This window comes from Erithacus rubecula (genome assembly GCF_903797595.1).
Source record: "Erithacus rubecula genome assembly, chromosome: 29".
NCBI lineage: Eukaryota > Metazoa > Chordata > Aves > Passeriformes > Muscicapidae > Erithacus > Erithacus rubecula.
Genome location: NC_136681.1, coordinates 3,289,190 through 3,310,792, shown reverse-complemented (window position 1 = coordinate 3,310,792; position 21,603 = coordinate 3,289,190). Strand labels below are relative to the sequence as shown.

At 55.6% G+C, this 21,603-nt stretch overlaps 2 protein-coding genes across 2 annotated transcripts in view; both read left to right on the top strand.

Moving 5' to 3' along the window:
- PIWIL2 (piwi like RNA-mediated gene silencing 2) overlaps positions 1-959 on the top strand; it is a gene marked incomplete at its 3' end in the record, with an annotated part of 6,662 nt that extends 5,703 nt beyond the window's left edge. Inside the window, 1 exon segment of the mRNA XM_079328953.1 lies at positions 816-959. Within this exon segment, the coding sequence (XP_079185079.1) occupies positions 816-959 (144 nt within the window).
- Positions 960-2,205: 1,246 nt separating this feature from the next.
- On the top strand, positions 2,206-20,024 carry SLC39A14 (solute carrier family 39 member 14; the record flags this gene model as incomplete). The annotated part of the gene is made up of 9 exons (XM_079328952.1): positions 2,206-2,284; positions 3,553-3,674; positions 11,288-11,474; positions 15,047-15,216; positions 15,614-15,736; positions 16,719-16,904; positions 17,278-17,485; positions 18,943-19,127; positions 19,305-20,024. The coding sequence occupies 9 exons, from the start codon at positions 2,206-2,208 to the stop codon at positions 19,449-19,451; spliced, it is 1,407 nt and encodes a 468-aa protein (XP_079185078.1). The 3' UTR covers positions 19,452-20,024.
- Positions 20,025-21,603: the final 1,579 nt, after the last annotated feature.

Here is a 21,603-nt window from a genome sequence, read left to right as displayed (position 1 = left end):
AATCCAGGGGAAAGGGCAGGAGTTCCTGAGAGACTGCAGCCCCCCAAAATCCTGCCTGGGTGGGAGAGACCCCCAGGTCTGGGAGTGGGTCTGAGTCTGGATCCATTCCCAGCAATCCCAGATCCCAACTCCCTCTGTGCCAAAACCCTGGGAGCAGGTTCTGGGAGGGCTCTGGATCCATTCCCAGGAATCCCAAATCCAAATCCCTCTGTCCCAAGGACAGGGACACCTGGGAGGGCTCTGGATCCATCCCCAGCAATCCCAAACCCCAATTCCCTCAGTCCCAAAACCCTGGGAGCAGGTTCTGGGAGGGTCCCAGAACCATCCCCAGCAATGCCAGATCCCAATTCCTTCTGTTCCAAAACTGGGAGCAGGTTCTGGGAGTGTCTCAGAACCACCCCCAGCAATCCCAGATCCCAAATCCCTCAGTCCCAAAACTATAAGCAGGTTCTGGGAGGGCTCTGCATCCACCCCCAGCAATCCAAATTCCCAATTCCTTCTGTTCCAAAACCCTGGGAGCAGGTTCTGGGAGGGTCCCAGAACCACCCCTAGCAATCCAAATTCCCAATTCCCTCAGTCTCAAAACCCTGGGATCAGGTTGTGGGAGGGTCCCAGAACCATCCCCAGCAATCCCAAACCCCAATTCCCTCAGTCCCAAAACTGGGAGCAGGTTGTGGGAGGGTCTCAGAACCACCCCCAGCAATCCCAAACCCCAATTCCCTCTGTCCCAAAACCCTGGGATCAGGTTGTGGGAGGGCCCCAGAACCACCCCAGCAATCCCAAACCCCACTCCCTGTCCCAGGCTGACCTTCAAGCTGTGCCACCTGTACTGGAACTGGCCGGGCACCATCCGCGTCCCCGCGCCCTGCAAGTACGCGCACAAGCTCGCCTTCCTGGTGGGACAGGTGCTGCACCACGAGCCCAGCGCCCACTTCAGCGAGCTGCTCTTCTTCCTCTGAGCTGCCAGGACCTGCAGAGCCAGGTCTGAGCTGGGATGGAGCCCCCAGAGCCGGGACTGCACCGGGATCACACCGGGATCACACCGGGATCACACCGGGATCGCACCGGGATCACACCGGGATCACACCGGGATTTCTCCCGCTGCTCCCCCTGCCCAGGGGAACCTCCCTCAATTCCCAATTCTCAATTCCCTGTTCTGCCGTTAATTTATTTGTTTGTTGGTTTAAGGGGAACCTCCCTCAATTCCCAATTCTCAATTCCCTGTTCTGCCGTTAATTTATTTGTTTGTTGGTTTAGAGGATGCTGGGCATTGCACTGTGGGGTTTTTTGGGGAATTATTCCTGCTGGTTTTCAGCAAAGGGGGTTGAGTTAATGAGCCCCAAAAGTGCTGCTGATCCCACAGCTCATCCCTCTGCAGGTGCTGGATGAAAATCCCAAAGATTTTGGGTTTGTTTGTTGGGGTTTTTTTTTCCCAGTTTCTTGCATTTCCACGGGTTTATAAATTATTTTTTTCTCCCTGGGGTTTTTCAAGCTGCTGTTAAACAAACCAGCTCCAGTTTGGCTGGTTCTCCTGTCCTTGAGGAGTCACTGGTTTTCCAAGGAGAATTCTTTGTGGATTCAGGTCGTTACCCCAGGGAGAGGTTTGAATTTTCACCTATTTTAGGTGCTGCTTTTTTTTTTTTTTTTTTTTGCCTCAGTCAGGAGATGTTGGAATTCCCTAACTTTTCACTGTAACCAGTTTTTTGGTTCATTGCAATAAAATCGTTGCTGGCAGCTGCTCCCTGGTGAATTTTGGGGTGGGGGTGCTCATTTTTGAGGGGTCCCAGGGGGGGTCACAGCAGCAGTGCCACCACAGCTGTCACCTTGTGCCCTGGGTTAATCATTTATCCCCGTTTATTTGACAATCCTGGTGGACTTTGGCAGCCGTGGCCCAGCCTGGGATGAAATTTAAGAACAAATATTTTAGGGGGTCCCAGATGGGATATTTGAGAGGTCCTGGACGGGGTTTTGGGGGGAATTTTTAGGGGCCCGGGTGGGATTTTTGGGGGTTCCCGGTTGGATTTTGGGGGTTCCCGTTGGGGAGTTTTTAGGGTTCCAGGATGGGATTTTTGAGGGTTCCAGGGTGGGATTTTGGGGGGGTCCCAGGTGCGATTTTTGGGGGGGTTCCGCTCCGCGGAGGGGGCGTGGCCCGGTCTTGGGGGCGTGGCCCGGTCTTGGGGGCGTGGCCTGGCGCCGCTGCCGCCAATGCGCGCGCTCCCCGTGCCGGCGGCCGCGCATGCGCCCTGCGCAGCCCCGAGCGGCGGCGGCGGGAGCGGGAGCGGAGGTAGGACCGGGATAAACCGGGACGAACCGGGATAAACCGGGATAAACCGGGACAGGCACGGCAGCCCTGCCGTGACACGGGGAGCCGCTGCAGGACGGGCCGCAGCGGGAACAGCGGCAGCGGGGCGGGGGGAGCGCGCTGGGGCCGGCCCCGAGCCCCGGATGGGGATGGGGGATGCGGGGAAGGATGGGGGATGCGGGCAGCGGCTGTTTAGGGTTTGGAACTGGACTCAGGGCATGGGGGCAACAATGGGGGGCTCGTTTTGGGACAGCCCGTGAGGTCTGGGGTAGGTACAGGTGGGGTCTGAGGTGCGGGACCCTGTTATGGGGTGCAGGGCTCAGTTTTGGGGTGCAGGGCTCAGTTTTGGGGTGCAGGGCTCGGTTTTGGTGTCTGACAGCACCAGTGGAAGCTCTGGGACCAAGCAGCTGTGGGGAGGATGGGGAGTGGGGCGGGATGGGGCAGGGACTGGGGGGCAGCGGCAGCTCCGGTCTGGGGGGCACTGGGGGGTCCGTGGGGGGTGGGATGCCCGGGGCATCTCCCGAGGCATCTCCCGGGGCATCTCCCGCTATCGCTGCCCGTCTGCCCCCGGAAAAACCTCCGTGCTCCGGTACCCGCAGCACACGTGGAGGAGGCAGCGGCGTTTGCTCCGGAAGGAGCTCGGGATGGGTCCCGGATTTTGGGATTTTGGAATTTTTGGGATTTTGGGCCCCCCCGCTGCCCCCCTCCCCTCCAGCTCTGCCGTCCCTTTGCGGGGGATTTCGGGAAGCGCTGGGCTGACCGTCGCCGGGGTCACACGCTCGCCCTGTGCCAGCGGTTCTTATTCCCGGCGTCACCTTCCCGCTGGGAGCGGGGGGGAGATCGCGGATCGCGGCCGGGATCGATGATCATCCCCGGCCAGCCGAGCCCCGCCAGACGGGAAGGGCTTTTCTGGCCTTGCGAGCTGCCTTGTGCTGTCGTGGCAGCCGGGCATCGCTCCCGGGCACATCCTCCCTCCGTTCCAGCCCCATCCCAGCGCGGATATAACAAAGTGGGTCAGGCTGCGCTGGCTGCGGGCTCCGGGAGCATCCCGGGCAAGGACGCCCTTGAGGGGGGCGCTCACGGAGCCGGGGAGCTCCGCGGGGGTCGCAGGGGATGGGGGGGGGTCGTTGTTCTTTGCTGTTTATCCCGGGATGCTGCGCTGGGTGTGCTCGGTTCCCCCCTGGCTTGCAGCAGCTCGGAGCCCCCCGGGGTGTCTAGATGTCTATTTTTTGGGTCCTTCTCCTCCGCAGGGGCGGCTCCTCCTCCTCGTTTTGCCCTAAAACGGAGCGAGCCTGAGCAGCTCCGGCCCTGCCCGCTCTGCCTTTCCTTTGGCACCGGGGTGAAAATCGAGGTCCGGTTTTCCACCCTGGCTGTATCCGGCTCAGCCCGGCTTTGGAGAAACCCCCGGGAGGGATTTTGGCAGCGGGCAGAGCTGCGTGCCTTGGCAGGATGGGTGTGCAGGGAGCGGGACCGGGGAGATGGGGAGCACCGGGCCGGGAAGGGCAGCCAGAGGGACGTGAGGGCAGCCAGGACAAACCTTTGGCACGGTGGGCTGTGTGCCAGCACCTGTGGGAGTCACAGCCTGGCTGGGTATCCCTTATAGCCCGGGAGAACCCACCTGGAAGGATGGATTGGGATGGGGATGCTGAAGAGGCAGAGATCCCTCGGGACCCCCCACCCAGCAGGGTGTTCCCTGGATGGGCTCCCTCCCTCGTTTTGGGAGGAGAGGGGTTAAATCAAAGCATCCGAGCTAAGCCTGGCAGGAGGAGGCTAAAAGCTCCAGGAGAACAAAGCTCACAAAGTGGTGTAAGCTGTAAAACCTGTGGGAATGTGGGAGCCTTCAGGGGAGAGGGGTCCTGGCTGGGGAGCGATTCCCCAGCAGCCCCTCGGCATGGAAATCCTGGCCCCAGGTTATTTTGGAACAATTGCTTGGCCAGGCTTCAAAACCGTCCTGGTTTTTGGAAGAGACTGGAGCCTGTGATCTGTCAGCACAGGCCAGGCCCTGCAGGGTGTCCAGGGCTGGCTCAGGAGCCCCTGGGAGGGGGAGCCAGGGGGATCAGGAGCTGCTCCTGGAGCCCACACCAGCATCACAATGGCTGCTGCATTGATGGAGGCACCACATTTTTATTTTCTCCAAATTTGCCATCCACTTTTCAGGCAAGCTTTTCCAGGAATCTCCAGGCTCCCAGGGAGGACGTGCAGGTCGTGCCTGGCATCCCCCCTGTCCCTGAGCCCCCTCCTTTGCACCCCAGGGCTGGGCCACCCCCCTTTTATCAATCCTCGGCACATATGAAAGGGACAGAGAGGGCAAGGATTAATTCTGGGCAAACACTATAAAGGCACCTACAGTTGGGGCAGGGAAGCACTGGGTTCATGGTAATTATCCTGGTTAAATTATAACCTCAGGAACAGGCCACCTCTGTCCTCCTGTGCTCCTCTGAGTGCTGCCATTGAGCTCCTGGAGGTGTTTGTGTCCCAGCCCTGGTGACACCCAGGGGACCCACACGAGGCCAAGGGCTGCAGGGTGACTGCTCACCCCCAGACAGCTGGATTTGGGGTTGGCACAGCTGGATTTGGGGTTGAAATAGCTGGATTTGGGGTTGCCACAGCTGGATTTGGGTTTGCCACAGCTGGATTTGGGGTTGGCATAGCTGGATTTGGGGTTGGCACAGCTGGATTTGGGGTTGGCATCGCTGGACTTGGGGTTGGCAGAGCTGAATTTGGCTTTGGCATAGCTGGATTTAGGGCTGGCACAGCTGGATTTGGGGTTGGCACAGCTGGATTTGGGGCTGGCACAGCTGGATTTGGGGTTGGCAGAGCTGGATTTAGGGCTGGCACAGCTGGATTTGGGGTTGGCAGAGCTGGATTTAGGGCTGGCACAGCTGGATTTGGGGATGCCACAGCTGGACTTTGGCCCAGCCCTGCATTCTTCCCAACCATCCTCCTCCTGCCAGGGTCCCTGAGGTGCTGTGGAGCCGTGTGTGCCCCATGGGGAGTGAGGGGCTGGGGGAGGAGGGGAGGATGATTTTGCATGGAAAAATTGTGGGAAAACGCTGAGTCCTCTCAGGATCTGTGTTCCTCCAGCTCTGAGCATAAACCCACGGTTGGGGTGTTTGGGCTGTGTTTGGGCTGTTTGCAGCCCTGTTTGGGGCTGTGTTTGGGCTCTGTTTGGGGCTGTGTTTGGGCTGTGTTTGGGCTGTGTTTGAGCTGTGTTTGGGGCTCTGTTTGGGGCTCTGTTTGGGGCTGTGTTTGGGCTGTGTTTGGGCTGTGTTTGAGCTGTGTTTGGGGCTCTGTTTGGGGCTCTGTTTGGGGCTGTGTTTGGAGCTGTGTTTGGGGCTGTGTTTGGGCTGTGTTTGGGGCTGTGTTTGGGCTCTGTTTGGGCTGTGTTTGGAGCTGTGTTTGGGCACTGTTTAGGCTGTGTTTGGGCTGTGTTTGGGGCTGTGTTTGGGGCTGTGTTTGGGGCTGTGTTTGGAGCTGTGTTTGGGCTGTGTTTGGGGCTGTGTTTGGGCTCTGTTTGGGCTGTGTTTGGGCTCTGTTTGGGGCTGTGTTTGGGGCTGTGTTTGGGGCTGTGTTTGGGCTCTGTTTGGGGCTGTGTTTGGGGCTGTGTTTGGGCTGTGTTTGGGGCTCTGTTTGGAGCTGTGTTTGGGCTCTGTTTGGGGCTGTGTTTGGGGCTGTGTTTGGGGCTGTGTTTGGGCTGTGTTTGGGGCTGTGTTTGGGCTGTGTTTGGGCTGTGTTTGGGCTCTGTTTGGGCTCTGTTTGGGGCTGTGTTTGGGCTGTGTTTGGGGCTGTGTTTGGGGCTGTGTTTGGGCTGTGTTTGGGCTCTGTTTGGGGCTGTGTTTCGGGCTGTGTTTGGGGCTGTGTTTGGGGCTCTGTTTGGGCTGTGTTTGGGGCTGTGTTTGGGGCTGTGTTTGGGGCTGTGTTTGGGGCTCTGTTTGGGCTGTGTTTGGGGCTGTGTTTGGGCTGTGTTTGGGGCTGTGTTTGGGCTCTGTTTGGGCTGTGTTTGGGGCTGTGTTTGGGCTGTGTTTGGAGCTGTGTTTGGGCTCTGTTTGGGGCTGTGTTTGGGCTGTGTTTGGGGCTGTGTTTGGGCTGTGTTTGGGGCTGTGTTTGGGGCTCTGTTTGGGGCTGTGTTTGGGCTGTGTTTGGGGCTGTGTTTGGGGCTGTGTTTGGGCTGTGTTTGGGGCTGTGTTTGGGCTCTGTTTGGGGCTGTGTTGGGCTGTGTTTGGGGCTGTGTTTGGGCTGTGTTTGGGCTGTGTTTGGGGCTGTGTTTGGGGCTCTGGGCTGTGTTTGGAGCTGTGTTTGGGGCTGTGTTTGGGCTGTGTTTGGGGCTGTGTTTGGGCTGTGTTTGGGGCTGTGTTTGGGGCTCTGGGCTGTGTTTGGAGCTGTGTTTGGGCTGTGTTTGGGCTGTGTTTGGGGCTGTGTTTGGGGCTGTGTTTGGAGCTGTGTTTGGGGCTGTGTTTGGGCTGTGTTTGGGGCTGTGTTTGGGGCTGTGTTTGGGGCTGTGTTTGGGCTGTGTTTGGGGCTGTGTTTGGGGCTGTGTTTGGGGCTGTGTTTGGGCTGTGTTTGGGCTGTGTTTGGGGCTGTGTTTGGGCTGTGTTTGGGGCTGTGTTTGGGCTGTGTTTGGGGCTGTGTTTGGGCTGTGTTTGGGGCTCTGTTTGGAGCTGTGTTTGGGGCTCTGTTTGGGCTCTGTTTGGGCTCTGTTTGGGCTGTGTTTGGGGCTGTGTTTGGGGCTGTGTTTGGGCTGTGTTTGGGGCTGTGTTTGGGGCTGTGTTTGGGCTGTGTTTGGGGCTGTGTGTGGGGCTGTGTTTGGGGCTGTGTTTGGGCTGTGTTTGGGGCTGTGTTTGGGGCTCTGTTTGGAGCTGTGTTTGGGCTCTGTTTGGGGCTGTGTTTGGGGCTGTGTTTGGGCTGTGTTTGGGGCTGTGTTTGGGGCTGTGTTTGGGCTGTGTTTGGGGCTGTGTTTGGGGCTGTGTTTGGGGCTGTGTTTGGGGCTGTGTGTGGGGCTGTGTTTGGGGCTGTGTTTGGGGCTGTGTTTGGGGCTCTGTTTGGGGCTCTGTTTGGGGCTCTGTTTGGAGCTGTGTTTGGGGCTCTGTTTGGGCTGTGTTTGGGGCTCTGTTTGGGCTGTGTTTGGGGCTCTGTTTGGGGCTGTGTTTGGGCTCTGTTTGGGGCTGTATTTGGGGCTGTGTTTGGGGCTGTGTTTGGGGCTCTGTTTGGGGCTGTGTTTGGGCTGTGTGTGTGGGGCTGTTGTGTGGGCTGTGTTTGGGGCTGTGTTTGGGGTGTTTGGGGCTGTGTTTGGGGCTGTGTTTGGGGCTCTGTTTGGGGCTGTGTTTGGGCTGTGTTTGGGGCTCTGTTTGGGGCTGTGTGTGTGGGGCTGTGTTTGGGCTGTGTTTGGGCTGTGTTTGGGGCTGTTTGTGGCTGTGTTTGGGGCTGTGTTTGGGCTCTGTTTGGGGCTGTGTTTGGGGCTGTGTGTTTGGGCTGGGTTTGGTGGCTCTGTTTGAGCTGTGTTTGGGCTCTGTTTGGGCTGTGTTTGGGCTGTGTTTGGGGCTGTGTTTGGGGCTGTGTTTGGGGCTGTATTTGGGGTGTGTGGGGCTGTGTTTGGGCTGTGTTTGGGGTGTGTGGGGCTGTGTTTGGGGCTGTGTTTGGGCTGTGTTTGGGGTGTGTGGGGCTGTGTTTGGGCTCTGTTTGGGCTGTGTTTGGGGCTGTGTTTGGGCTGTGTTTGGGCTCTGTTTGGGCTGTGTTTGGGCTGTGTTTGGGGCTGTGTTTGGGCTCTGTTTGGGGCTGTGTTTGGGCTCTGTTTGGGCTGTGTTTGGAGCTGTGTTTGGGCTGTGTTTGGGCTCTGTTTGGGGCTGTGTTTGGGGCTGTGTTTGGGGCTGTGTTTGGGGCTCTGTTTGGAGCTGTGTTTGGGGCTGTTTGTGGCTGTGTTTGGGGCTGTGTTTGGGCTCTGTTTGGGGCTGTGTTTGGGGCTGTGTTTGGGGCTGGGTTTGGGGCTCTGTTTGGAGCTGTGTTTGGGCTCTGTTTGGGCTGTGTTTGGGCTGTGTTTGGGGCTGTGTTTGGGGCTGTGTTTGGGGCTGTATTTGGGGCTGTGTTTGGGCTGTGTTTGGGCTCTGTTTGGGGCTGTGTTTGGGGCTGTGTTTGGGCTGTGTTTGGGCTCTGTTTGGGGCTGTGTTTGGGCTCTGTTTGGGCTGTGTTTGGGGCTGTGTTTGGGCTGTGTTTGGGCTCTGTTTGGGCTGTGTTTGGGCTGTGTTTGGGGCTGTGTTTGGGCTCTGTTTGGGGCTGTGTTTGGGCTCTGTTTGGGCTGTGTTTGGAGCTGTGTTTGGGCTGTGTTTGGGCTCTGTTTGGGGCTGTATTTGGGGCTCTGTTTGGGCTGTGTTTGGGGCTGTGTTTGGGGCTGTGTTTGGGGCTGTGTTTGGGGCTGTGTTTGGGCTGTGTTTGAGCTGTGTTTGGGGCTGTGTTTGGGGCTGTGTTTGGGGCTGTTTGTGGCTGTGTTTGGGCTGTTTGGGGCTGTGTTTGGGGCTGTGTTTGGGCTGTGTTTGGGGCTGTGTTTGGGGCTGTGTTTGGGGTGTTTGGGGCTGTGTTTGGGGCTGTGTTTGGGCTGTGTTTGGGGCTCTGTTTGGGGCTGTGTTTGGGCTGTGTTTGGGGCTGTGTTTGGGGCTGTGTTTGGGCTCTGTTTGGGCTGTGTTTGGGCTCTGTTTGGGCTGTGTTTGGGGCTGTGTTTGGGCTGTGTTTGGGGCTGTGTTTGGGCTGTGTTTGGGGCTGTGTTTGGGCTCTGTTTGGGCTGTGTTTGGGGCTGTGTTTGGGCTCTGTTTGGGCTGTGTTTGGGGCTGTGTTTGGGCTCTGTTTGGGCTGTGTTTGGGGCTGTGTTTGGGCTGTGTTTGGGGCTGTGTTTGGGCTGTGTTTGGGGCTGTGTTTGGGCTGTGTTTGGGGCTGTGTTTGGGCTCTGTTTGGGCTGTGTTTGGGGCTGTGTTTGGGCTCTGTTTGGGCTGTGTTTGGGGCTGTGTTTGGGCTCTGTTTGGGCTGTGTTTGGGCTGTGTTTGGGGCTGTGTTTGGGGCTGTGTTTGGGCTCTGTTTGGGCTGTGTTTGGGGCTGTGTTTGGGCTCTGTTTGGGCTGTGTTTGGGGCTGTATTTGGGGCTCTGTTTGGGCTCTGTTTGGGGCTGTGTTTGGGCTGTGTTTGGGCTCTGTTTGGGCTCTGTTTGGGGCTGTGTTTGGGCTGTGTTTGGGGCTGTTTGTGGCTGTGTTTGGGCTGTGTTTGGGCTGTTTTTGGGCTCTTTTTGGGCTGTGTTGCAGCTCTGCTTGGGGCTGAGCTGGCTGTGTTGCAGCTCTGGCAATGCCCAGCCCAGCAGCCCTGTCCTTTCTCCCGCAGCCCCCCAGAGTCACCATGCCCCCCACTCCGTGCCCCCGGAGCTGCTGCCTGCTGCTGCTGCTGTGCCTGTTCCCCCGCGGGCTGGGGGCAGGCAGGGAGAGCCCCCCCGTGTCCGCAGCCTCCTTCCTGCAGGAGCTGCTGCAGCGCTACGGGCAGAGCCAGAGGCTGAGCCTGGGGCAGCTGCAGGAGCTGCTGAACCGCCTGCACCTGGGGCTGGGGCGCGGAAACGGCAGCGAGCAGAGCGGCCAGAGCAGCGTGGCCCGGGTGAGACACAGCCCCGGGAGCCCCAAAAACCCCCAAACCCCTGGGAACCCCAAACCCCTGGGAACCCCAAACCCACCAGCACCACAGCGTGTCCCGGGTGAGACACTGCCCCGGGAGCCCCAAAAACCCCTGGGAGCCCCAAAAACCCCTGGGAACCCCAAACCCCTGTGAACCCCAAACCCACCAGCACCACAGCGTGTCCCGGGTGAGACACTGCCCCGGGAGCCCCAAAAACCCCCAAACCCCTGTGAACCCCAAACCCACCAGCACCACAGCCTGTCCCGGGTGAGACACTGCCCCGGGAGCCCCAAAAACCCGGGAGCCCCAAAAACCCCCAAACCCCTGGGAACCCCAAACCCCTGTGAACCCCAAACCCACCAGCACCACAGCGTGTCCCGGGTGAGACACTGCCCCGGGAGCCCCAAAAACCCCCAAACCCCTGGGAACCCCAAACCCACCAGCAGCGCCGCAGCCTGTCCCAGGTGAGACACTGCCCTGGGAGCCCCAAAACCCCCGGGAGCCCCAAAAACCCCCGAGGAGCCCCAAACCCCTGGGAGCCCTAAAAACCCCTGGGAGCCCTAAAAACCTCTGGGAGCCCCAAACACCCCCTGAGAACCCCAAACCCCTGGGAACCCCAAAAACCCCTGGGAGCCCTAAAAACCTCTGGGAACCCCAAAAACCCCTGGGAGCCCCAAAACCCCTGGGAGCCCCAAAATCTTCTGGGAGCCCTAAAAACCTCTGGGAGCCCCAAACACCCCTTGTGAACCCCAAACCCCACCAGCAGCGCCACAGCCTGTCCCGGGTGAGACACAGCCCTGGGAGCCACCAACCCTGGGGGTCCCAAAACTTCATGTGAGCCCCAAAACTTCCTGTGAGCTCCAAACCTCCCTTTGGGGTCCCCCAAATCATCCCTGTGGACCCCCAAAACTTCCCTGTGGACCCCCAAAACTTCTCTGTGAATCCCCAGATCCTCCCTGTGGGTTCCCAAACTTTCCCTGTGGACCCCCAAATCCTCCCTGTGCACCCCCAAATCCTCCCTGTGGACCCCCAAAACTTCCCTGTGGACCCCAAAATCCTCCCTGTGCACCCCCAAATCCTCCCTGTGGACCCCCAAAACTTCCCTGTGGGTTCCCAAACTTTCCCTGTGGACCCCCAAATCCTCCCTGTAAGTCCCCAAATCCTCCCTGTGGACCCCCAAAACTTCCCTGTGGGTCCCCAAATCCTCCCTGTGGACCCCCAAAACTTCCCTGTGAGTCCCCAAACTTTCCCTGTGGACCCCCAAATCCTCCCTGCAGACTCCTGGCCTCCCCCTGTGGAGCTGTGGGAATCTCAAGGTGCATTTCTGTGGTTTTTTTCCCCCCTCCAGTGCTTCAGCTCTGTGGAGCTTTTTGCCATCCACAACCTGAGCCAGGGCTCTGCTGTGGGGCACAGGGAGTTCCAGGAGTTCTGCCCCACCATCCTGCAGCAGCTGGAGTCAGGGGCTTGTTCCTCTGAGAACCTGCAGGAGCAGCAGGAGGAGCAGCCAGAGGAGAACAGACCCAGCTCTGCTGAAGGTAATTGGGGTGCAGTTCCCAGTTCTGGGCTGGGGATCCTCCCAGTAAAGGAGTTTTGCTGGTTTGGATGGTGCTGGGATAAGCTCTGTGCCTCCAGAGCAGCTGGATGGGCACTGGGGATGTGCTGGGAGATGTTTGCTGCTGGTTTGTGTCCAGCTTGGAGGGATGTGCTCAGTGGCACAGAGGGGAAAAAGTGTGAAATAGCCATGAAAATGTGATCAAATATCAATATAACTCTGCTGTGAGTTCCTGTGAACCAGGGGAAAAAAATGTGAAATATCTATGAAAATGTGATCACATATCAATATAACTCTGCTGTGAGTTCCTGTGAACCAGGGGAAAAAAATGTGAAATATCTATGAAAATGTGATCACATATCAATATAACTCTGCTGTGAGTTCCTGTGAACCAGAGGAAAAAAATGTGAAATATCCATAAAAATATGATCAAATATCGATAGAAATCTGCTGTGAGTTCCTGTGAACCAGGGGAAAAAAAAGTGAAATATCCATAAAAATATGACCAAATATCGATAGAACTCTGCTGTGAGTTCCCATGAACCAGAGGGGGGAAAAAAAGTGAAATATCTATGAAAATGTGATCACATATCAATATTACTCTGCTGTGAGTTCCTGTGAACCAGAGGAAAAAAAAAGTGAAATACCCATGAAAATATGATCAAATTGCTGTGAGTTCCTGTGAGCCAGAGAGGGAAAAATGTGAAATATCTATGAAAATATGACCAAATATTGATATTACTGTGCTGTGAGTTCCCATGAGCCAGAGGAAAAAAAAGTGAAATATCCATGAAAATATGACCAAATATCGATATTACTGTGCTGTGAGTTCCCATGAGCCAGAGAGAAAAAAAATGGGAAATATCTATGAAAATATGATCAAATATCAATATAACTCTGCTATGAGTTCCTGTGAACCAGAGAGGGGAAAAAAAGGGAAATATCCATGAAAATATGATCAAATATCGATATTACTGTGCTGTGAGTTCCTATGAACCAGAGGACAAAAAAAGTGCAATACCCATGAGAATATGATCAAATTGCTGTGAGTTCCTGTGAGCCAGAGGGGGATAAAAAGTGCAAAACCCATGAGAATATGACCAAATCTCAATATTACCGTTCTGTGAGTTCCCGTGGGTGGGAGTGGGTGACCCCACCCCCGAGCCGGGGGATGCTCACCCAAGGACCCCAGTACCTCCCCCTCCCCAAAACCCAGAGTTTTGTTGCAGCTGGAGCCCCGGAGCCCCCCGAGCCTCCCCGCCCGGGTGATGCCAGCCCCTCGTCTCTTCTCGTTCCGCAGCGTGGGGCTTTGGTTTTGTCAGTGTGTCGGTGATTAACGCGGCCTCGCTGCTGGGCGTGCTCCTGGTGCCCTGCCGGCAGAAGGCGTTTTTCGGCCGGCTGCTGCTGTTTTTCGTCGCTCTGTCCATCGGCACGCTGCTCTCTAACGCGCTGCTGCAGCTGCTCCCGGAGGTAGAGCCGCCCCTGCCCCTCCTGCCCCGTCCCCGATCCATCCCGGGGCTCCCTCCGAGCGCCAGGAAACCTCCGGAGCCGCGGGGATTGCGGGGAGGGGGTGCTGCGAGTGCGGGGTGGGCTCAGCTGCGGGGTTAGTGCTGGAAATGGGGTCAGCTGGGACTCTGCTCTGAGTTCTGCTGAGCCAAAGGGGAAAAAAAAAGGGAAATATCCATGAAAATGTGATCAGATATCGATAGAACTGCTCTGAGTTCTGCTGAGCCAAAAGGGGAAAAAAAAGGGAAATATCCATGAAAATGTGATCAGATATCAATATAACTGCTCTGAGTTCTGCTGAGCCAAAAGGGGAAAAAAGGGAAATATTGATGAAAATGTGATCAGATATCGATAGAACTGCTCTGAGTTCTGCTGAGCCAAAAGGGGAAAAAAAAGGGAAATATTGATGAAAATGTGATCAGATATCAATAGAACTGCTCTGAGTTCATCTGAGCCAAAGGGGCACAAAAAAGGGAAATATCCATGAAAATGTGATCAGATATCGATAGAACTGCTCTGAGTTCATCTGAGCCAAAGGGGCACAAAAAAGGGAAATATCCATGAAAATGTGATCAGGTATCGATAGAACTCTGCTGTGAGTTCTGCTGAGCTAGAGGGGGAATAAAAAGGGAAATATAGATGAAAATGTGATCAGATATCAATATAGTTGCTCTGAGTTCCTCTGAGCCAAAGGGGAGAAATATCGATGAAAATGTGATCAGATATCTATGTAACTCTGCTTTGAGTTCTTCTGAGCCAGAGGGAAAAAAAGTGAAATACCCGTGAAAATGTGATCAGATATCAATATAGTTGCTCTGAGTTCCTCTGAGCCAAAGGGGGAAAAAAGTGGAGTATCCATGAAAATGTGATCAGATATTGATATAACTCTGCTCTGAGTTCCTCTGAGCCAAAGGGGAGAAATATTGATGAAAATGTGATCAGATATCCATTTAACTGCTCTGAGTTCCTCTGAGCCAAAGGGGCACAAAAAAGTGAAATATTGATGAAAATGTGATCAAATATCGATATAACTCTGCTCTGAGTTCTCCTGAGCCAGAGGGAAAAAAAAGTGGAGTGTCCATGAAAATATGTTCAAATGTCCATATGACTCTGCTCTGAGTTCCTCTGAGCCAAAGGGGAGAAATATCGATGAAAATGTGATCAGATATCAATATAATTCTGCTCTGAGTTCTCCTGAGCCAAAGGGGGAAAAAAAAGTGGAGTGTCCATGAAAATGTGATCAAATATCCACATAAAAGAATTACCTGGAGAAACACCAGCTTCCTCTGCAATCAGCCAACTTTTACAAATCCTTTAATTGCTTTTTTTTTCCTCCCCCTACCTGGTTTCCCAGTTCTGGCTTCCATGAGGTTTCCTGGTGCTCTGATGGGACCGACAGAAATATCACTAATTAATTGTGTTGTAATTGAGCAGTTCTGGAGCTGAATAAATAAACCCCCCTGGACTGGGAACCTTTGGAATGTGGTCCAGGTACCTCCTCGGAGGATGAGCTGGATTTGGCACATCCACCTTAAAATTCCAGTGGGTTTTCCCCATGGGTGTTGCTTTGCTGCCAGGCAGCAAACACCTCATCTGAGCTATGAGATATTTAATTTTTTTATTTTGTTTTTCAAGGCTTCTTTTTCAGCTCCAGAACTACAACTTTTATTTGCTGGAGACATAAAAATCGAGCACCTCCAATTCCAGAAGTGTTGGAGGCACGCTCCAGCCCCAGCAGCAGCTGCCCCAGCTGCAGGGCAGGGCTGGAGCGTGGAGGTGCTGGGGGAAGCTGGCTGCTGTTTGGCTTTGGGAATGGCTCACACAGCAGAGCTGGTGGCTAGCTGGAACCCAACCTGGCTACCAAACCGGCTTTTCCCAAATCCGCCCAGCGCCGGCTCCTCCCTTGGGCCGGATGAAGGAGAATCACTAATGAATTTCCTCTTCTCTCCTTCCCTCCCTCTGCCCTGCCGTGGATCCTCCCCTGCCCGTCCCCACGCTGCTCCCATCCCTTCTCCCCTCATCTCCTGGGGTGGGCTTGGCTCTGGCCAGTCTGGGGTTATGGTTTCCTCTGCGTCTCCGTCATCTCCCTGTGCTCGCTGGTGGGAGCCAGCGTGGTGCCCTTCATGAAGAAGACATTTTACAAGAGGCTGCTGCTCTACTTCATAGCTCTGGCGATTGGAACTCTCTACTCCAACGCCCTCTTCCAGCTCATTCCCGAGGTAGGGACAGGATGGGGGCTCTGGGATTGTGCTTTGCTCTCTCTCTGGGGCTGTTTCTGGCTGGAGAAGGGGAGCCCAGAGTTGGAGGTATGGAGGGCTGGGAGGGAATCCTGCTCAGGGAATCATTTTATTGCCTTTGCTGGCTTTTTCTAGCCCTGAGGGCAGAGCAGAGCCTGATTTTGGGATCCCCACCCCAGTGCAGCATCCGATGCCTTGGGTGAGGGAGTGAGGGAGATCCAAAGCGCTCAAAGATTTTTTTTTTTTTTCCCTGAGCTTGTCCTGTCTGCTCCTCAGTGAGAGCTCAGAGCTGTGTCACCCCTGCAGTGTCACCCCGGGGGCAGAGGCAGGTGAAGGACCTGCCAGGACCTGCTCCTCACCCTGCCCCTGTCCCCTGCAGGCGTTTGGCTTCAACCCTCAGGAAGATTATTATGTCTCCAAATCTGCTGTGGTGTTCGGGGGCTTCTACCTCTTCTTCTTCACAGAGAAAATCCTCAAGATGCTCCTGAAGCAGAAGGACCAGGTGAGGCAGGGCAGGGGTGGGGAACAGCAGGGATTTGGGATGGGAGGAGGAAAAAGCAGGGATTTGGGATGGGAGGAGGAAAAAGCAGGAATATTGAATGGTGGGGTGGGAAAGAGCAGGAGTTTCAGGGTGGTGGGATGGGAAAGAGGAGGAATATGAAGATGGCTGGGTGGGAAAGAGCAGGAATTTTGGGATGGTGTGATGGGAAGGTGCAGGAATTTTGGGATGATGGGGTAGGAAAGAGAAGGAATATTGGGATGGTGGGATGAGAAACATCAGAAATTTTGGGATGGTGGGGTGGGAAGCACCAGGAATTTTGGGATGGTGGAGTAGGAAAGAGCAGGAATATTGGGATGGTGTGATGGGGAGCACCAGGAATTTTGGGATGGTGGGGTGGAGAGCACCAGGAATTTTGGGATGGTGGGGTGGGAAGCAGCAGGAATTTTGGGATGGTGGGGTGGGAAACAGCAGGAATTTTGGGATGGTGTGATAGGGAGCACCAGGGATTTTGGGATAGTGGGGTGGGAAGCAGCAGGGATTTTGGGATGGTGGGGTGGGAAGCAGCAGGATTTTTGGGATGGTGTGATGGGAAGCAGCAGGATTTTTGGGATGGTGGGGTGGGGAGCACCAGGAATTTTGGGATGGTGGGGTGGGGAGCAGCAGGGATTTTGGGATGGTGTGATGGGGGGCAGCAGGAATTTTGGGATGGTGGGGTGGGAAGCACCAGGGATTTTGGGATAGTGGGGTGGGAAGCAGCAGGGATTTTGGGATGGTGGGGTGGGAGCAGCAGGAATTTTGGGATGGTGGAGTGGGGGGCAGCAGGGATTTTGGGATGGTGTGATGGGGAGCAGCAGGAATTTTGGGATGGTGGGGTGGGAAGCAGCAGGGATTTTGGGATGGTGGGGTGGGGAGCAGCAGGGATTTTGGGATGGTGGGGTGGGAAGCAGCAGGAATTTTGGGCTAACACCAGCCCCTGCCCCAGCAGCACCACGGGCACAGCCACTACGGCCCCGAGGCCGTGCCCTGCAGGAAGGACCGTGAGGAGGGGGTGACAGAGAAGCTGCAGAACGGGGACATGGACCACATGATCCCCCACATCCCCGGGGAGCTGGAGCACAAAGCACAGAGTGGGGACCCCACGGGGGTGGTGGGGTCCCTGTCAGTGCAGGTGAGATGGGGTGGGACCGTCAGAAAGGAGCTCTGCACCCCAAAATCCTCGGGGTGGGGTGGGAACAAACAGCTCTGCTGGTTTAATCAGTGGGGGGAAGGGGAGCAGAGACCCCATTGAGGGGCTGGGGGCTGTTTTGGGGGGGCTAATGGTTGTTTTGGGGTGCTGATGCCTGTTTTGGGGTGCTGATGGCAGTTTTGGGATGCTGATGGCAGTTCTGGGGTGCTGATGCCTGTTTTGGGGTGCTGATGGCAGTTCTGGGGTGCTGATACCTGTCCTGGGGTGCTGCTGCCTGTCCTGGGGTGCTGATACCTGTCCTGGGGTGCTGATACCTGTCCTGGGGTGCTGATGCCTGTCCTGGGGTGTGTGGCAGGACCTGCAGGCCTCCCAGAGCGCGTGCTACTGGCTGAAGGAGGTCAGGTACTCGGACATTGGCACCCTGGCCTGGATGATCACACTCAGTGACGGGCTGCACAACTTCATCGACGGGCTGGCCATCGGCGCCTCCTTCACCGTCTCCGTCTTCCAGGGCATCAGCACCTCCGTGGCCATTCTCTGTGAGGAGTTCCCACACGAGCTGGGTGTGTCCCTCCCTCTCCCTCCCCAGTCCTTTTTTCACCCCAAAAAGGTGAATTTTGGGGGTGGGATAAACAGTGATGCTGCTGGAAAGGGTGGGGTGTAAACTGCTGTGAGTAATGGTTGCTCTAAAAATAACGGGGTAATGTGATGTCTGAGGTTTAAATTTAGATGGAGGCATCTGAAGGGAAAAAAAACCACACAAAAAAAGCCCTCAACACCTCTGTTTGGGAGGGGGAGGTGGGTTTGGGTGGGTTTGGGGACAGTGCTGTGGTCAGTGAGTGGGAGGCAAGTTTGGGTGGGAATGGCTGAGTTTAGGAATAGTGGTGAATGTCCAAATTTAGGGGTAGTTGAGGGGGAGGCAGGTTTGGGTGTGAATGTTCAAATTTAGGAATAGTAGAATGGTCAGTGAAGGAGGTTTAGGTGTGAATGTCTGAGTTTAGGGGCAGTGTGATGGTCAGTGAAGGAGGTTTGGGTGTGAATGTCTGAGTTTAGGGGCAGTGTGATGGTCAGTGAAGGAGGTTTGGGTGTGAATGTCTGAGTTTAGGGGCAGTGTGATGGTCAGTGAAGGAGGTTTGGGTGTGAATGTCTGAGTTTAGGGGCAGTGTGATGGTCAGTGAAGGAGGTTTGGGTGTGAATGTCTGAGTTTAGGGGGCAGTGTGATGGGGTGAAGGAGGTTTGGGTGTGAATGTCTGAGTTTAGGGGCAGTGTGATGGGGTGAAGGAGGTTTGGGTGTGAATGTCTGAGTTTAGGGGCAGTGTGATGGGGTGAAGGAGGTTTGGGTGTGAATGTCTGAGTTTAGGGGCAGTGTGATGGTCAGTGAAGGAGGTTTGGGTGTGAATGTCTGAGTTTAGGGGCAGTGTGATGGTCAGTGAAGGAGGTTTGGGTGTGAATGTCTGAGTTTAGGGGCAGTGTGATGGTCAGTGAAGGAGGTTTGGGTGTGAATGTCTGAGTTTAGGGGCAGTGTGATGGGGTGAAGGAGGTTTGGGTGTGAATGTCTGAGTTTAGGGGCAGTGTGATGGTCAGTGAAGGAGGTTTGGGTGTGAATGTCTGAGTTTAGGGGCAGTGTGATGGTCAGTGAAGGAGGTTTGGGTGTGAATGTCTGAGTTTAGGGGCAGTGTGATGGTCAGTGAAGGAGGTTTGGGTGTGAATGTCTGAGTTTAGGGGCAGTGTGATGGGGTGAAGGAGGTTTGGGTGTGAATGTCTGAGTTTAGGGGCAGTGTGATGGTCAGTGAAGGAGGTTTGGGTGTGAATGTCTGAGTTTAGGGGCAGTGTGATGGTCAGTGCCAGCAGCCACAGGGAGCCCACACTTGATCTGGCACATGCTGTGACTTTTGGGGTTTCCTGTGCAGTCCAGTTGGATTCTGATCCTTCCAACTCAGGATATTCCAGGATTGTCTGAGTTCAATCCCAATGCTGCTGACAGCCCTTCCCTCCTCCTCCTCCCATCTTCTTTCCCCAGGGGACTTTGTGATCCTGCTCAATGCTGGCATGACCATTCGCCAGGCTCTCTTCTTCAACTTCATCTCTGCCTGCTGCTGCTACGTGGGCCTGGCCTTTGGCATCGTGGCTGGCAGCCACTTCTCTGCCAACTGGATCTTTGCTCTGGCTGGAGGGATGTTCCTGTACATAGCACTGGCTGACATGGTAAATCCTGAGCCCAAATCCTGAGCCCCTGGGATTTCCCTCTTGGAAAAGCTCGGCTTGCCCTCTGTCCCCTTGGCACACGCAGGGGGACAATCCCCGGGATGGGAGGGTGCTGAATGTTTGCTGAGGGGCTGGCACTGAGCCCTGCCATCCCAATTTTTCCTTTTTTCCCCCCAGTTCCCTGAGATGAACGAGGTGAGCCGTGAGGACGAGCAGAAGGGCAGTGCCCTGATCACCTTCGCCATCCAGAACGCGGGGCTGCTCACGGGCTTCACCATCATGGTGCTGCTCACCATGTACTCGGGCCAGATCCAGATAGGGTAGGACCAGCCTGAGCTGCAGCCCTGATCCAACTTTTCCATGGTTTGGGGTTTTTTTTGGGGGGGGGGAAGGTTTTTTTTTTCTTTTTTTGTTTTCTTTCCTGCTGCAAACATAGACGGTACCTGTGCGGGCACTGATTCACACTACAGGAGAGACGTTGCTTTCAAAGCTGTTCCAAGGATTTGATTTTCTGGTTTAAGGCTGAGGGGAGTGGAATTCCCCTTCCCACAGGACTGACCTGACTTTTTCCAGTGTCATATCCCTTGTCACCTCTCCCAGGAAGGATGGAATGGGGAGACAGGAGCTGCTCCAGCCCTGCTGCTCCTCTGGAGCTCCGAGTGCTCCCGTGGGATGTGACACTGTCCTGACCCCTCTGGGTCAGGGGACAGATGGGGACAGACCCTTCCCTGTGCCCTCTGAGGATGAGGAGCTTCAGCCTGGCACCATCATCCGACTGGACGGTGCCCTGGCACCAGCAGGGTGAAGAGGGCAGGGGGTTTAAAGCACATTGTGGGTGTCAGTGCTGGGAGCAGAGGACACTGAGGTGGCTTGGGGTGACACTTGGGGTGCTGGGAGGATCCTGCCAGGATGGCCTGACCCCCTCCAGTCCATGGAATCGGGGGCAAATCCCACCTGCTCTGCCAGGGCCGGTGAGAGGGGTGGGAGCAGAGCCCTGCCCTGCCACAGGCACCTTTCCTCAGGTTGTGTCCAAGCTCATGGTGACACCTGGGAGCAGCCACCGGCTTTTAGACACTGCTGAGGTTCAGGGTGGGGTGTTTTGAAAAGCAGAACTCAGACTGTGAACCTCTTCAGGTTGTGTGCTGCCAGCCTTGGGGAGTAGCCAGAGAAGGGTGTCCAGGCACTTCCCAGCTCTGCCTCCAGGCTGGCTTCCCCAGATTCACTAGGTGAATTTCTTATTATCATATTGATAAGGTTGCCCACCCCACCTGTGTTGCTGGAGGTTCCCCCACACCCCTTTTGCCCCCAGACCCCTCAAGCTGTGCCTGCTGTGACCCTGTGTGGATTCTCCTGGTTTGGTGCTGGGTGGGGATGGAGCAGAGCTGCAGGTGCTCTGGAAGTGTCTTCCTTCCCTGCCCACCTGTGCAGGTGTTGGGGTGTGACAGGGTGGTGGCACCACGAGCTGAGCCTCCCACACCTCCCCTGAGCAAAGCAAACCTGAGGCTGTGCCAGGTGTTTTTCCAGAGGGATCTCAGGATCCTCATGGATCATCACCTGCACTCTCACTCTGGCCATTTCACCCTGGCTCTTGGCTTTGTCTGCACCCCAAACCTAAATAACTTCTAGAGGAGTTTTTTTGGGATCACCCTTCACCTGGGTGATCCCTCAAGGAGAGACAGGCTCTGCTTTGCCCTGTGGTGTCACTTGAGGATTGTCACAGCAGCCGTGTGGCCCTGCTGCCTCTGGCAACCATCCAGCACCTCGCAGGCATTCCCTGTGCTCCTGCTTCCAGGACAAAAGTGGCACTGCAAACATTTTCCTTGCTTGAGAGAGCTGCAGTGCCAGCTGACTGAGTGGATGTGGAAAATCTGAGTCCTTTCACTGGCACAGGTGCCCTCTCCTCTCCTCTCCTCTCCTCTCTCTCAAGGAATCACTTGGGAAACTCCGTGTGGCTGGCAGGGCACTGGAGGACGGGGAGGAATCCAGGGGTTTGTCCCCTCTGGAGGTCCCCAAGAGCTGGGGAGTGGCAGAGAGCCAGCAGGATTCACTGTGGGAATCACAAATCCCCTGTCTTCTCATTTCCTATTTATCCCTGATTCCTGAAAAATCTGCAGCCTGGAGATTTGGGGTGAGATAATTGAGAAATGATGCTGCCCTGCCAGCAAGGAGAGCTGTTCCCAGGCTGGGCAGGCTGGCACTGCCAGAGGGAAAGGGATGGGAAGTCACCCAAATCCAGCTCCTTGTGGATTTTCATCCATCTCTCCAGCTGGGAGCTCAATTTCCATCTCAGTATTTCAATTATAAACTCAGGTGTCGGAGGAGAGGACGCGCCGAAACAAAGAGCGTTAACTTTAAAAAAAAAAAAAAAGAAATAAATTGTCACGTGGCTTGTACAGATATTTGTAAAAATCCATAAATAAAATATATTCTGTAATGCTGGAGGCCCCCAGGCGTGCTCCCTGCTGGTGTGGGATGC